Here is a 17,546-nt window from a genome sequence, read left to right as displayed (position 1 = left end):
TAGCATAAAATTCTCCTGCTTTTCTACAGAGATAACTTTATTAGACTGTACTCCCTTTCTGGAAAAAAAAGCGAGAATGAGAGAAAAACTAGACAGAAACCACGGTATCTTTTTGTGTAAGCCATTAGTCAGGTACAATACAGTAAATGTTTTCCCTCACTGCTGACCTGTTTCATATTTATGTATTCACACAGAATTTCAAGCCTGCCTAAACAACTAGCAATCTGAAGTACCACCCATACTGCCTGTCAATGTAATTTTGATATCCACGTGACTGTACTATACACACGTCCTGGGGCGAAGTGACTTTACAGCCGACAATGAGGGGGGAAAGAAGTGTTGCTTTAAGTTTAATATCGTTAAGCATCACTCAATTTTTGCCTTTTAATGAGTGCCCCTTTAGCAGTATATTTGTTAATAAGTAGCAGCATACTTACTACTAAATGAATATCTGTAATAACAGGTCTTGGGTAGGCTATAGCTCATACTGCTGTATTGAATAATTATCTAGAATCATGCATTATCAGATGAAGAAGCTAAGGTTCATCTAGGATGATTTACTTTTGCTGCTAATTTCTTATATATTTGCTAGTTTCATTTACTGTTCAATTTATGAAAAAGATTTAAATAGTAAGTCCTGTAGCTATCCTGAGTATTTATTTAGCTAGGCTAGAAAGTTTAATGTTCAATACAGGTTCTAATGAATTGCACATCTGAATCTTTTGTTTCTATTTTTCAAATATGTGACTGCTGCATTTGTGATATGTGCCAACAAGAAGCACATCTAGAAGGATGTCCATGTGTTCATCTCTGACATGTAGATTAGGCAAATTATTTACAAATATTCTCAATCTGAGCAAGGTACAGAAATGGGTGCAATTCAGAAACCTGAATGAGAACCTTTTGCTCACCCTGCTTGTGTAATTTTGTGTATCTGATGAGAGTGCCAAAATCTAGCTTCTTCTATGAGTATTGTTAGCATTACTTTTCCTTAAACTACCAGAAAGTCAGACGGAGAAAAATGTTTGTTATCCTATGTTGAGCTCCCCATTGAGCTTTTTGCCATTTTAGTGGTCTAGCTTGATACATGTTTATTTCTCTAGAACTGGAACCAGCTCTGGGAAGCTGATCTGACCCATTCCTCAGTCATACCTTGCAGTTTTCTCGTACTCAAAAGTCCAACGAGGACTGTTAGTTTAGGACATTAGTTTCATCCCTGCATTCTGGTTCATGAACTCATAAAATTCTTGAAAAGGAAAGGAGTTAATTGGAGTATGATTTCTTGTTTGAAATGCCTAAGGAATTAGGTTTTCATTCCCACACAAATAGTCAGTAGTAACTACAGGCCCAACTCTCTGAGACACAAAAGAAAATCCTTACTTTGACTGTCAGACAGACTCTGCAGTTTGTTGAGAATACAATATATGGTCTAAAGAGGCTGGAAATGGCTCCCTCAAATTTCTGCACAAGAACACTTTTTTTTCTGGTGGATAAATTAGGATAATAAAACAGACAGAGCATGCCCTATCCCTGATATACAGCCAGTGTGAGTTGTGTGCTGAATGTAACACAGAACCCAGTTCTGTGTGTTCAGAATATTTGCAGCATTGACGATCAGAATTAGGACAGTTTTAATAACCTTGGTGACAGATCTAGCATCATGTCAATTTTCACCAAGTAGTAGTGTGCTTCTTGATCTGAGAATCTCTGGAGGACTCTCAATTGATTTTGGTGGGATTTATAGGTCTACAGCTTCTACAGCTCAGGATCAGATACTGCTAGTGAGGTTGGCTGAATAAACAAACCGAATGCACTCCTATTCTTATTCTAAACACTTTTTCAGCATGGGACCACATTATCTTAATTCTTCATAACTTTCAGTAGTGCTAATTGTTACAGAGCACATCTGAGAATTAGACTGAGATCACAGTGATTCATAAAGTATTCAGGTGCCTGAAGACCACCAATGTGGTCTTCTGCCCACATACCTCTGTAGAGTAACAAACTTATTTAAGATTATTAAGTAAAATCTGGCTACTGTGCAGATTGAATGGAATGAGAGGTGTCCAATGCCTAGGTTAGCCTTTTCTTAAAGGCATTTTTATCACAACTTGAGAAATTTCTAAAAATCATGTTCATTAACAAAAGTCAAATATACTTTAGGACTTGGCCCATTGTGTTAATGTTTTTTTTTTTTTTTTCCTTTAAAAATGATAAGGGTCTAGATTATTACAGGTAAAAGCTATCAAAATATAACATTATAATTCCCCCATTTAAAAAATAAGTGTTGTTTGACTGTTGATCAGTTCTAGCAAAAATGATCTTATCAGAATATTTTTATCGTAGATGCACTTAATCTGTGTTGAATGTCCCCCTGAATCAAGGAAAATAGAAAGGCTGTAAAACTGATTTTCTGAACCGATAGAACAAGCCATTGTCATTAATAAACTATCTCCCAGAAAAGCACATGATTACTTGAGCTTACAGAAATGCTTAACCCTCATCATTTACCAATATATTAATTAAAAGAGTAGCAGATTGATTTTGCAGTCACTCAGAGATTTTGGCAACCTCCATTTGTATATGCTTCAGCAAATCAAACTAAGAAAATAAATGAATCCAATGAAAATATCAAAGATATTCTCAAAAAAAGGGCTTTAGATTTTATTTCAAAATGTTAGGGAAGCTAATAAAGTGTCTATGTTATAGACATGGTCTCTAAAACTATGCATGTGTGTCTTTTACTTCTAGGGATACAAATATATCGTCAGCTGTATTATTCACTGGAGATGGGCCATTTGTCAATGTCACCAAAGCGGTTAACCAGAGCCTAATATTTACACAAAGGTAGGTAGAGTGACGTTTCTTCCTCATACTAAGGATAGCTTTAAGCATGGCGATGATCGTTTTTATAATAATTCCCAGCTCAAGTTCATTTGAAAGGTAACATCCATTATATAAGGTCTAGACTATTTACATACCTAGGTTTTATTCTCCATCTGCTGCTGAATTTTCTGTATCACTGGGCAGCTTAGTCTTCCCCCTTCTGTTCTTGCCGATTTTGTCTACTGTAAATTTGAGACAGGTACTTGCTACATTTTCATGTATTCAGTATTTATGATTTCAGTACTATATTTTGTGAAGTCTTCATACATTTACTGTGTAAAAGTGAAATACTGTTATTTTTACAGAGCATTTCTATCCAGAGATCTCTAAATTATGTCCACTTTGCAGATGGAGAAATGAGAGGAAAAAAGTCTTCTGTCCCTAGTGTGTCTCAGATTCAATGTAAATACTTCACTAAAATAATGAAAGCACGTGAGATGGAATCAATCCAAAACAAGGAATGAGAGAACATGTAAAACCAAATTAAAAAACAAAAGGAGCATGCCTCCTTCTCCTGCTCTCAAAAAAAAAAAAAAAAAAAAAAAAAAAAAAACTTTTTCTCATTTTCTCATTTGATTTTTTACTTTCTTATTGTATAATTTCATTCATATTAACATTTTAGATATGTTTATGTTTTTTAATTTTTATATAAACATTTTTAATTTATATAAAAATATACATATGAAAATATATTAAATTTATATAAAATTTTTACATACATTTAATAAATTGACTTTGGTTTATGTATATGTAACATACAATTGCATCTATGTAACCTATGTTACATTTTATATATATATATATATATATATATACACACACAAATATAAATACATATATATGTACTTAAGCATCAATAGAGGAATTAAATGAAGATGGAGTGGCATTTGCCCATAGCTGTGTTGCAGTTACCACACTATGTTCCCTCCACAATCAATAGAAAAAAATTGGCACTTCCAAATTGTCATTCATGTGAACTTTGATGGAATGAGATGAATCACACTTTATACTCCCACTGATTTTATTGATACACACTTCCTATAGCACAAGCCTCAGGTAACTAATCCATATACGGATATTTAGACAAATGAATCCCACTTGCATACATCTTTTAGATTTATCTCCACACTTTGAATTGAATCATTCGATGAGATGATCCTCAGAATGCATTAGATTATATTCTGATCTCTCTCAGTCCAAATAACACCTGAAGTGGTTCTGAAGAAGTGTACAAACTAGCAATGTATCTTGCAGATTAACTGTAAATGTAATATTTCCAAAAGGTTGTTTCTCAGGAAATCCTGGGATTTACAGTATACCTCTAAAAGGAGAAAGATTCACCATCATTGAATAAAACTATATATAATGACTTAAATTACTGTCTTTCTTTTTATAAAATGGCTTACTATGAACATTTTTCTGTAATCCTACCAAACCACTGATGGAGAAAACCACTGCATAATTGCTAAAATGCTGAAACCTTGTTGAGGATGACAGGAGTCCATTTTCTTTCTGGTGTCCTTTTGTGAAAAATATCAGAGAGTAGCTGGAGAAGATTCTTAAATGGTTATGCTGTATTTTATCTACTTTAAAAAAAGATCCATTTTATGTTCTAATTATATTATGTTATTCCCAAACATTTATCATTCTCACTAATGATGAAAGAGTCTTAGAGCAAGGGAATAGCATTGCAAGCTATTTTTCTTTTTTTTTTTTTTTCTTAAATACATGTCTAAGCAAGGATTACCACAAGAGATCTTAAAGAGCAGCTATGATTTAAAGATGTCTTCTATTAATATCTATTAAACACTAAAAAGTGATTAATTGCAGAGGAAATGGAAGAAGTTCATTCATCTTGATTGTATTCCCGTTACAGAAATAGATTTCTTATATCATTTTTCATCTGGGCAGTTGATAGGGATCATTTTACAGGGTGACACCATTACAGCTTCACACACATTTGCTGTTCATATTCTGATTGAGAGGAAGATCACACAGATTTGCTAATTACAAAAAAAATCGTTAACTGGTACTCAAGCTATACAAGGTGTTTCTCATAGGGCCTTTGGTCTTTATTCAAATGTAGCTACCACTGAAGGAAATAAGAGCACGGATAATATGACTTGAAAGTTGTGGTGCAGAGTCAGCATAATTATTCTTCTCTGATGCCCTTAGTTAATGTATTTCTTGGCAGGATAGCTTCTTGGGCAAAATCCTGCCTTGAAGAGAGATGTGAGCAAAGTCCACATGCATAACTGCATTCTGCTAATCTGCCCCAGCTGCTCCAGATTTCTGCCTACTTTCTTGGTAGAAGACAGCAGGCAGGGGGCACAGAGGACTGATATTCAGCATGTGCAGTACCTTTGTTGCCTTATGGACTGTCCTGGGCTGACCAAGAGTCAGCCGAGGACTCGTGAACTGAAGAGCAGGCAAGGAAGTGTTTTGCAGACTGAAAGCTCACTCCAAAAAGAAGAAATAGTAGAAGACCACAGAGTAACTTCTACTAAAGCAATCAGGAGGTGCTGATATGGGAGAAGGATGGTCATTACATGCAACTCCCCTTCATGGTAAAAAGAATAGGGATCAAGGAGCTAGTATCATGTACCACTGACCACCCTTTTCAAACCAACAGAGAAAGCTTGGTGAGGATTTAGTTCCTGTAAATTTTGTGAAGAAGATGGTAATGGCTTCCTATGATTTTATGCATTTCTGGTTGTCCTCCTTGATTGGAGGGAGGAATCTCCTGGTTGTCTAGTTCACTGCAAAAGGGGCACTTTCATGAAGTCAATACAGAACCGAATGCAAATGATGATAGAATTTGGTTTCTACTTTGTAAATTATAGACTTAAAATTATGCCTCTATCACGAAGTGGAGAATGGCTGTTTAAGGCCACGGAGGGCTGGAGGCATACCCTACCATCCTGCCATCACAATCCACTTCTGATTTGGGGGGGGGGGAGCAGTTCCCACCTCCCGTTCTTTTAGCACCACTATGGCATTGTGAAAATGCTAGGTCATACCATATTATTTCCCTCAAAACAGATGTCAAATTCTAATGTAAAAGTAGAGAGGAATGCTTTATACTACATTAAATTATATTTACATAATCATTTTCTCTTTCTCTGTTTAAAAATATATGGAAACACTTTTTTTTTCTCTGATATATTTCTGTATACATCTGCACAATCACTGTCCCCAGTGTTCAGATTCATTACAAGGTATGAAGATACCTCTGGGTATTGGAAATGCTGGAGTAGTTTTGATACATGGTCTCTTGCTTTTTAGACTCTGACTTTATATCTCTGCTAAATAATTCCCAAACTTCTATATGCAGCTGTTTATTTTACAGGACACTGTAGTTTGCTGAAAAGATACATTGATACCAAAATAACCTTTTTTTAAAAAAATTCTTTGGTTACACTGATATCTAGTGGTAAGTTATTGAAAACATCACAAAAGGTAGAAAAAATGTCATATCCAGTTACAATTTTCCTGAAAATCTACTGTATGCAGATGACTCATGTCCCTAAAACACAAGTGGAGTCTACTTTTATTTCCTTAGTATACACAATGTAAGCATTCATTTATTAAAAAAAGTATAATATTATATAAAATATGATGTTGTGTATTTATTATTAAAACATAATTCAAATATGGAGAACTATAACCAAAATACAATATTTAACATTTTGATACTGATAGAGTAAATTGATGAAATTATATATATACACATATATTTTTATAAATAAATATATATATTTGACAGACATTGTGTGACCTAGTGTACAGATACTTGTGATTTAATTGTGCTTTCATTTTAGAGAATATTGTTTGAACAATCTGGTGATTCAACTGCAATGTAACATGAAACGTAAGTACATATATGCTGAGATCGTTTCACAGAGAAATCAAACTGTTCGGTCCGTAAACCCTAATGTTATAATTTGAAATTGAAAGGTTAGGGAATGAATTATAACTATACACATAATAATATAAACACAGGAAAAATTACAATCTTCACTTGTTTCTAAGGCTCAAATATAGGCTGGAGATGGGTCTAGACTGAAAATATATATCCAAAATCCAGAAAGTCTGAGGAAATAATACATCTAAATCCAAGTTATAAATTTACCAAGTTCCGGATTTTACCTGTAAAATGTCAAACTTTTCTCCGCAAAAGTTTGTAGTAGTACAAATAGTAGTAGTTGTGAATAGCAGGTCAAGAATTACAAAGCATTTTTCCAAGAATACTGATTAGTCTGACAAAACATATTATCTCTCCCTACAAATCTACAAATCTTGATTTTTTTTTTTTTTTTTGGTTTGTTTGTTGTACTTCAGCTTGTGGAAAACGCCTTGTAACGCAGAACAGCGCAACAAGGATCGTAGGTGGAAGCGATGCCAAAATCGGGGCTTGGCCTTGGGTGGTGTCACTACTTTATAATCTCAGCCCCGTGTGTGGAGCTTCCCTCGTCAGTGACGAATGGCTGGTGTCAGCAGCGCACTGCGTGTATGGGTACGTTCGTTTTATCCTTAAGCTAACACGTCCTGGGCCTCCCACAAAATGCAAGTCTCCAAATCGCGGATATTTGTCAGTAAAGCAGAGGACACTTCTACAGGATCATGCAGTGGAGAGCCCCGCGTTCACCAGGCTCCTGTGCCCTTCCACCTCTTCGGAGCGCTGGATTTGCACTTTAAACCGCCGATGTCAAACAGTGGCATAGTTCGTGATTTTTCAAGTTAAAACAATGCTAGTTTTCAACTAACATTAAAAAAATATATATTTTCAGGTTTGAAAATGAGTTTCTTAATGGTTCAAAAAAAGTCATCATAAAAATGTTTTCGATCGGATTGTCCACCAGCAGCCAATAACTACAGAAAATATAAATGACCAACAGTTTTCAGAGCACCAGTCTAGAAGGCACTGAAGGGGAAAAACAGTCTAAATAATGAATATCCTTAAAAGCGAAGAGAGGGGAAAAGGGAATGTTTTAAAGGGTTTTTTTTGTTTGTTTGTTTACTTTTGAATGAAATTAATATAATTCCATAAGCGCCTGTTTCTCTCTACTGACCATAGGGTGTCTTGCCAAAAACCTGAGATAGTCATGTAACTTCCATGCCATGTCTTTTCCTTTTAAGAATGATGATGAAACTTTTGTTTTACAGGCAAGTTTCTTAAGGAGATGACAGATTATGTGTAATTTGTGATACTGATATAAGAAGTTAACCATTAACTCAGTGTTTAGTTACTGTGCTTCGATTCACATGTGGAACTCAGCTAAAGGCTCTTTACTTGATGATAACCCCTTAATCTTTAGTTTAAAGCACAGAATTATGGAAACCATCTTCTGTCAATGAAAGATTACACTTTAAATATATGGTATCAATACTGTGCATTAGCATGTTACTTGTAATTAATGTGGGACTCTATTATATAGTTGAATCTCTGCCAATGATGTAAAAGATGACCTCATATCTCGTAAAGGTAAATTCAGTGTTGCCTGTTCCTCCTTTTCACTTAGAAAGATTGATCAAGATTATTTACTGAGCCTAACTGGAGTGAATCTTGATTTATTTGCATAGATCAGGTAATACAGAATATCCTCTAGATGGTGTTAGCTGCACCATTCAAGAAGACACCTGGAAAATGGAAGGGCAAAAAAGAAATGCTAATATTGAAAATTGTAATATAGTTTTCATTATAAATAACTAAGTAATATAATGCAGTGGAGCTGTGCCAATGTGTCAGTGCTCCCTTACTTCATGGCAGGAACTATATTCCATACCCAGCCATAGAACGAGGAGGATCAAGCCCTGTCACCTTGCACACAGTAAATCCACCACTGTCTTGGTACTTCCTTTTCTTTACTTCCTTGGTATTCCTTTTCTGTACTATTTTCACTTAAATTTAATTTTATTATCCTGACTTTACTAGAGCTTTCCCTAAGAGAAGGCTTAGAGTTTCTCCCTTAATTCTAAGCATTAAACTTAAATGCTCCAAATTTATACCAAGATACCAAGATAACCTCTTGAAGTCAAACTAAGAGATCAGCAGAAACCAAGTCAGTACAACAATCAGGTTGAATAAATATTTTTGAAAATATGAACTTGCTTATTAAAAATTGGCAAATGGCTAAGTTCTCTAACTTAAATATAGCCTCAGACCAGCATGCATAGCTCAGCAATAAATGTGGATTGTGTCATAATTTGTCTTAACACCCCCTTTTCAATTTAGATAAAATATTAAGAAAACCAATTATCTGAGTCTATGAGCTGCAGCATTTGGAACTGCATTGTAGATCTATTACTCTTTAGATAGTCCATGATAATTTTCAAACTGGGGCCAATATTAATTGCAAGGTAGGCATTCAGCTGTATTCTCTCCAGTGTTTAAAAAGCCATAGTAATTTAGCTAATGCCTTTTCCTCCACTGCACTACTGTCTGATTAATTCTTTATAAATAATGCATTATAAGCTTAACATTTAAATCTAACCACATATTTCTACAGTGTTTAATTGCTGAAGACAGTAGTCTATCACAAAATTGTAAGTATATCCACTACATTCTCCTATTTATTACAAAAGAATGTGCAAATCCTATACATTACCATGAGGTTAAAGATTAACATTTTGCCTAACACATTTTTCAAAACTTTCATTAATCATTGATAATTGTAAATATTCTTTGCAACTCCTAGGAGGCATTTAAAACTATCTCCGTGGAAAGCAGTTCTCGGCTTGCATGACCAACTGAATAGGACATATCCTTCAACGGTACTTCAAGACATTGATCAAATAATTATAAACCCTCATTATAATAAGCGTACAAAAGACAACGATATTGCGATGATGCACCTTCAAAACAAAGTCCAATATACAGGTAAATGATTTGGTATTCTCCTATATAACAGACTTACTCTGTTGTACAAAACTCTACGTACAAGAGGATGATGGGACGGCTGTACTTTTTTATAATCGAATCATTCTGGAGTCCGTCCAGTACTTCCTGAATGTTTTCCCTGAAAAGCGGGTTTGAATCAATGCACTTTTTCCTTTATGACTTCATAAAACCTGAATTCAGGAAAGAGGTTGAAATTGATTGCTTATTTCTCATTCGCAGACTACATACAACCTATCTGCTTACCAGAAAAAAGTCAAGAGTTTTCACCAGGAATTTACTGCTCCATTGCTGGCTGGGGTAGAGTTGTGAACCAAGGTGGGTAGTCTGCTTGGCAAATTAAGAAAATGAGGGAAAACCTGCTCCTGTTCCACAGGGGTTGCTAAGGTTAACAGGTTAGGGATATCCTCCTCCATACAAAAGTTAGGTAACCATCCCCTGCCACCTTTCTACCCTAAAGCTAGAGACTGAAGCTATAACATATTTATTAGAAAAAATACGTATATTTAAGGTCATTAAATTATGGGGGGAAAAAAATCTCGTTGCATCTCCTTTTAATTTGTTAGGATGACTGTTTTTCTCAATATGAAATGTATTTCCAGTTGCACGGGGAGGAGGTGGGAGACTAATGTTTTTATGTGCAAATGACTTCCCAGAAAAGTCGGCGTACTGACTACACTGAAATGTATGTTCTGTTCACGTATCACACACTTGGGATTTGGAGTCACTGCTAAATAATAAACATGTCATTTAAGTTCCACAGATGCTTGTACATATTTGCTTCCACTTTTTTCAGAGTAAAATTACGTTTGGATCATTGGGCAGAAATTAATAACAGAAGTTCTTATAAAAAACTGAATTACCTAAAGTTCTACAATGGATAGTGATGAAATATTGGCCCATCCAAATTCCTAAGCCCTTAGCCCTTAGATCTCTCCACAGTAAGTTCATAGTCATTGATTTTAGTAACCTTAATTTAATTATAACCAGATTCAGTCCCATTACAGAAATGAAAGACAGGATTCAGTCAGTGCGCACCATTTAATCAGTGACTGTATTACAGTGGTATAAACTAGAAGAACACAGGAGGGAGACAGGGCTTCTTGCTGTTCTGTAACATCCCTAGAATTTTAGAGTAAGAACAAAATTATTGCTGTTCTGAGTATCCTCTGAGTATCCTATATACATATTTACTGCAGTGGTTAAATGTACTCTGTATTTTCATCAGGTTCTCCATCAAATACATTGCAAGAAGCAGAAATCCCTCTCATTACAAATGAAAAATGCCAGCAACAGATGCCAGAATATAATATTACTGAGAATATGATATGTGCAGGCTATGACGAAGGAGGAGTAGATTCCTGTCAGGTAAATATAGGCAAATCATTTCCACTGCCAGCATACAACACATCTAATTACCAAAAAACTGCTCACTGGTCCTCTGATCATTAAAATTCAGGCAGTCACTGTCTGTGAATAGAGTTTCTACTCCAGATGTTCTACTAATTTTATACTTTATCAGGATACACAAAAATCTATTTTGTATCTTCTTGACATAAACAACCATGGAGGGATATAAATCAGAGTACTGGAGATTTTCTGCACTAATTTGAAGAATTACTTCTGATAATTCCATGGGGAAAAGAGGAACATGTTTATGGAAAAGCAGGATACAGAGGAATAAGCAGATCCAAGTCTCAGAAATACCTCAGGCAGGGCAAGAGAGAGAGCAATGATGCTTTTCCCCTAAATTTGCAGGCTCCAAAAGCCTTTTGTGAGTGGATGCCACAATATTTTGGAAAGGGTGCCTTTCTGCACTGCTCTCATAGGCTGCTTCCTGAGGATCTAGCTTGTGTCCGTTCTAGCTCTGCTATAGCAGCGCGTCTCCACGAGGACGCAGTCACTGTTGGCAGTCACGTTAACTTTGCTTCCAGCAGTGCAGAGTCTATGGTACTGAGAGCGACTGATTCTCCTAAAGTCTGATACGGAGAATTCTTAGGTAATTGCATTTGTCTTACCCCCCCCCCGCAACTCTAAACGTTTGTCAAGTGCAGTGATTTGGGCTAGTTTAGTCCACAGTCCAGGAAGACGAGTGTATGCAAGGCTACTTTCACTCGCCATATAGAGTACAAGTGACCACTCACCTATGAGCAGAGGAACAAGTGAGTCCTGACAGCGCTTCAGCCTTTAGGCTGCTGTCACAGCCTCTGAACTTTTGTGGATGCCCTCGAGTCATGGCCAAAAGCATTTTAATGGCTGAATCCTCACAGAACTCTTCTGTGCAAAGCTCCATTAACAGGGCCAAATGAAGACAAATATATTAATAGTTATACTAACTCACTCCTGAATAGACAGAAAAAAACTAGTTACTGTTTTCTTCTGAAAACACCACATTCAAGGTCACTCGGGATGCACAAAGTATCAAATTTGGTCTCCAAAACTCTCCTGGAGTCATGTAATTGCTAAGTGATTGAGAAGAAGGAGGAGGAAGATACCTCATCTTCTATCAGTCTTGCCCTCTTTTTTTTTCTCTGAATTTGAAATTGCAAAAAATTTGGAGTGACATAGAATAGAATTATATTTTGGGTAAATAAATTTAGCTAAAAGAAATCCTACATGTTTACTCAGGCTCTGTGAAAGATGAAGGGCTAAATTAAGAGTAGTAAGTAAAAAGAAATGATTTGAAACCCAATCTTGTACTGAAAGATCAGTAAGAGCTTAAGATCATATCCTGAAGAAGAAAAGGGGAGGAGGGAATAAAAAAGGAAATGGATCGTTTTAAAGCTTCTCAATATTAAAGAATTTGTACTGATCTTACTTCCACTGCCCAAGGCATACCAGGATGCAGTGAGTAAGATGAAGCATCAACAAGAACAAAACACAACAGACAACAAGCTTGTTTGAAAGCTGAAACTATTCACTTTTAACTTCTGAATTCCATATTGCAGGGAGATTCAGGTGGCCCTCTAATGCTTGAAGATGAAAACAAGTGGGTTTTGGCAGGTGTGACATCATTTGGCTATCAGTGTGCACTTCCCCAACGACCAGGAGTGTATACTCGAGTCACCAGGTTTGTGGACTGGATCAGAAAAATCATCCATTAATTTAATACTTTTTTAAGGATACAAACAGAATTTGAAAGCTGAAAGAAAGCCAGCATATAATCATGTAAAACAAAGTAACATTCAAAACTCACAGTTAAGAGAAACTCAATAAATATCTCTCAAAATGCACTCTAGATTTAAATTTGGGGGAAGAAAATGTTAGTTATTAAGAATGCCCCTCCTGCTCAACTGAGGGCAGTATTTCAATTAATAAATAGTTTTATCATTTTAGTTTTTCCTTTATATGAAATGTGAGTCTGCTATCTGCCTGCCCATAGAGGGGAAACATTATTTTCTTTCAGCATCAGTACACAAAATGTATAGTGGAGAGCTTCAAAGTGTTGGCAGTAATAATAATAATAAAAAATAAAAGTAAGCTACAAAATGCTTTATTGAAAAACAGTTTAAATTATTAAAAATAGTTAAAATATTTGGCATGAAATTAAGTTTAATGCTGCATTTCCCAATGTGCATTCTCATTTCAATGCATAGTGAATTAGCTCAGTAATCACCACGTATCAAAATGAAGGTATATGCTCTCCATTTAATCTGGGAGCTCATGAGAGCTCTTCTATCTTGTCTATTACAAAAAGCTCTTCAATGAGTTTTATACACTGTGCATGAAGGCTGATCACATATCATGCTGCTTTATAATGAATAAACTGAATGTGAGCTGTAAGTTCTCTCTGGTATAATTTGTTTGTAATTAATGGAGTTAAATAAGGACTGAATATAGTTTCTAACTCTTTTTAGGTAAACGTTTTGGCAGTTACAAAAGTAACTATAGCTACGTGTTTGTATACATGCAAGTGCACACTCACAACACTGCAACCTTCTTCTTAAAAAACGTAATTAAAAAAAAATCTAATGAGTATTAGCCATTCATGAACATGTATTAGAATTTTAATATTAATTGTGTTTGGAATAAAAAAAAAAAAAAATAGTGTGGTAACCCATTAGGACATTCCAAATGGCAAAAGATATCAGGAAAACAAAAACACTGTTTATCTTTTTGAGCTGTTTTCCAAAGAGGATTCTACTTAAATATAAGTTTCTGCTTGTTGAAATGGCTAATTTTCAACTGTGTAACAATGTCAGTATAATACAATGCTTGCCATTTATTCTTCCTTTATAACTTAGTATAGGAATTTAATGTCTTTTCAATTCCTCGTATCAAAATACAAAACACAAAACCACATTTTAACTTACTGTGCCTGTTTATCTACATATCTATATATATGATTTTACAAGGAGACACCTCACTTGGTGCTTACAACACTAAATGCAGATATGAAGTGCTCAGAATATGAGGCTAGATTAAAAATTCTGTTCTCGAGAGCATCATACTAATGACTTCTCTACCCACCTGCTGCTTTTCAAAATTTTTCAAAAAGTCTTGATGCTTCTCTTTTTTGGTCTTATTTAACAAAAATGCATGACCAAATGTTTTAGAATGTTATATTCAAGAACTATACAAAGAAAAGAGCAAATAGGCATTGCCAAGCTTTGCAACCTCTCAAAAGATGATCAGAGTGAAGTAATGAAGCAGATTTAATACATTTATGGCTTAGCTCACCGGAGATTTTTGAAAACTGCATGGTTCTGTTGGCAGCAGCACAGGTGAGTGTTTTAATGAGCTTGCCTTAACTAAATCTCTCAACAAACAATCCTTAACTAAATCTCTCTCCAAACAATCTGGCAATGCCAGAGTAATTTCTGAGTTCATGAGTGGGCTCACCCCAATATTCTTTTCCAACAAGCTTTACCTCAGAATTAAATAGAAATAGGGTAAAAAATGAGAGGAAAAGGGTTCTTTTGAGCATGTGCCACATCAGTGTTCTTTAAAGGTTTGGTGTTACTGGGAACAATTCTGAAGTACCAAACTGCCATCAGGTCTTCAAAAGAACCCCCCAAAAAACAAAAAAAGGAGCTTCATCGATACAGCTGTGACCACAAAAAGAAAGACAAATGTAATTAAATCAGAGAGAAGTTAAAGGGTGTCTTAGACTCCTTTTTGATATAAACCACACAGCATCAATCAATTCAGTCTCAAATGAGATTCCCCAAAAAGGCCCAGATGTTACAAATTCTCCTTGATCAAGTATGGTAGCTACTTAAGCCCACCTCCACCACCCTATCTTTTATTTTTTTAAACAATGGGAAATCTGGCCAGAAATAATCTGTATAGATAAGAAGATAAGAATTGTAAGATACTTACAATTTATTACTGACTAGAATACAGGCAGTGACTCTTGCTTTTTCAGCTTTTCTATCCTGCAGAAATGGTTAGTTCTCCAGAGGACCAAATAAACCTGCTAACCAATCTATGACAGGCTAAAGAATCTTTTCTCCAACAACATTACCTACAACATCAGTAGATGCTTATTGTTGTACACAACGAGCCTGAATATATGTAGAAGGAAAGTGCCTTGTTATCACTGAAGATTAATTATATAAGGCTAGCTGTTCCTAAACTGCCTGGAAAAAAAAAAAAAAAAAAAAAAAAAAAAAAAAAAAAAAACGAGGATTTGCAAAATTTGTCATTTTACTATCTTTAGCAGTATATTCTGCTTCTCCTACTCCTCTCCTTTATTGAAAAACAGACACTGAGAATAAAGTGTATTCCACTACCAAGTATAAAATGACGTGGATGGAACAATTAAATTAAAATCTTTAAGATGTGAAATGTAGAATTACTTTAAAAGATTAATTTCTTGCTGTGGATTGTTTTGGTGATAGAATAATTGTTCAGAAACTTTCTAACTGCCTAGAACTGTCACTTGTACTATCCTAAGTGCTGTATCTTTAGCCAGTTCTTTTATTAATGAAATAAAAGAGCCAACTCAAAGTAGGTCCAAGTTACTAGAAAATGTGCTTCCCAGAAATACAGTAATATACTTCTGATTTTTGTGTGCATTCTTTGTTTCCCAAAATGCAAGCTACAGATTTATTTTAAGCTATATATTAAATGATACCATAAGTCTGAAAATTTTCCTATTTAAATCTCAAGTATGAAAATGCATATGAAAATGTAAAATAGTATAATTAAAAATAATTTATTTCAATAAATTTATGTCTAGATAAGATCAACATAAACTCCTAGTCGAGCAGATTGCAGCTGCCATTCAGCATCTATTACTTTAGTTGCCTGCATTAGTCTGTGATCAAACTAGTAACCACCATACTGTCATTGCTAAGTTAAAACATGCAAGCAGCATGGATGATTTTAGATTTGAGCCACAGGTCAGTTTACAGACTCTGAGATACTCTCAAATAGGGGATGGAACTTGACTAACACTTCTTGCACTGGAGAAAAGTTAAAGGATTAAGCAAAGAAACAAGAGCAAATCCTTGGCCTTTTCTTTGAGACACTTACTGACAAACAACCACGACCATTTATAAAAAAATAAGAAAAAATATTCTTAAGGAAAATGAAGGGGCATGTTTCTGGAATCCCAAACTGCAGTCATCCACCTGGGGACCATTTAAGGTTTTCTTCCGTCCTTCAATTCCTTGCCTCACCTACTACTGCCATTTGCCAAGAGACATGAGCAGAAGGGAACATGGTAACCACAACCTGACCCCAGAGCTGTATGTAGAAGCTAGCTTCTTCTAGGGAACTCCAACTGAAGTCAGTTGCTTGTAATTGCTCTTTCTCTCCTCTGTAAGTTTAAAGTGAATGAAGGACAGATGGAGTTAATTTCTTTAAATAGTAATTCCATTGCAACTAATGGACAATGTCACACCTGTTGCTGTTCTGGATTTTCTGAGCCTCAGCAAAATCCATCAGAAAAAGGACCAGCATACAGTCCAATTTCTAGGCATTGTTTTTCCACTGAGAAACAGGGCAATTTTTCTCCCTTTTCCTCTTATCTCCCATCTCCCTTAATAAGTGGAAATGAGGAATGAAAGAGGAATTTATGTATGTACAGGATTTGTATGATTTACACAGATAAGAATCACCCACTTAAAAAGGCCAGTCACGAGTCTATGCACCAGTCATGCTAAAACCTTGTCAAGTTCTGGCCTTCTACATTGGTAAGTAATAAATTTACAACTGTTTACATTACATACTATTTTGTGTATTATTCTGCTTTCCCCTAAATAGGACTTTTAAGATTTTTTTCAGATTTTTATCTGGAACCTAGGAACATCATCAGATAAAGTTCATAGAAATGTATTTCCTTCCCCTAAACAGCTAGAATTACTGGAAAGTAATACTTCCATATTATCTATATTTCTTACTTCCATATAGAATCTATAAGTTCATTACAATTAAAACATTATTTGCCAATTTCTGTCTCTCCTTCAGAGAGTTTAAGATAGATCAGTGCTGGTAACTGTCCAGCACTCCCCTTCAACCCGTAAGACTTGCAAGAGAAAAATGTTGTTTGCATCCTCCTAATTGCTGCTTGGAAACAAAATCTGTCACCTCTGTTGCAGTCTATATTGTAATATAGACTTCTGTGTCTTTACATGACCATTTGAAGCAGAAAATACTAATAGAGTGACAGCTCTGTAGTATTAGTTAATCTTCATTCTCCCTGCTTCTCTATTTTCTTTAGTAAATTCTTTTTGTGATTGTAAATGACTAAGATTTTACCCTAAATGTTCAAGAAAGATGAATCTCTTTCCCTCTGCTGAGTTAAGCAACCCTT

The 17,546-nt window shown here is 35.2% G+C and overlaps 1 protein-coding gene across 1 annotated transcript in view; it reads left to right on the top strand.

Moving 5' to 3' along the window:
- TMPRSS15 (transmembrane serine protease 15) overlaps nt 1–12,888 on the top strand; it is a 57,304-nt gene extending 44,416 nt beyond the window's left edge. The window contains exons 20-26 of the mRNA XM_062575186.1: nt 2,752–2,847; nt 6,708–6,757; nt 7,228–7,402; nt 9,585–9,766; nt 10,007–10,102; nt 11,013–11,152; nt 12,733–12,888. Coding sequence (XP_062431170.1) covers nt 2,752–2,847; nt 6,708–6,757; nt 7,228–7,402; nt 9,585–9,766; nt 10,007–10,102; nt 11,013–11,152; nt 12,733–12,888 — 895 coding nt within the window. The remainder of the gene's footprint in view (nt 1–2,751; nt 2,848–6,707; nt 6,758–7,227; nt 7,403–9,584; nt 9,767–10,006; nt 10,103–11,012; nt 11,153–12,732) is intronic.
- Nucleotides 12,889–17,546: the final 4,658 nt, after the last annotated feature.

The sequence above is a fragment of the Rhea pennata genome, chromosome 1 (assembly GCF_028389875.1).
Source record: "Rhea pennata isolate bPtePen1 chromosome 1, bPtePen1.pri, whole genome shotgun sequence".
Taxonomy (NCBI): domain Eukaryota; kingdom Metazoa; phylum Chordata; class Aves; order Rheiformes; family Rheidae; genus Rhea; species Rhea pennata.
This window is presented reverse-complemented; position numbering and strand designations above follow the sequence as displayed.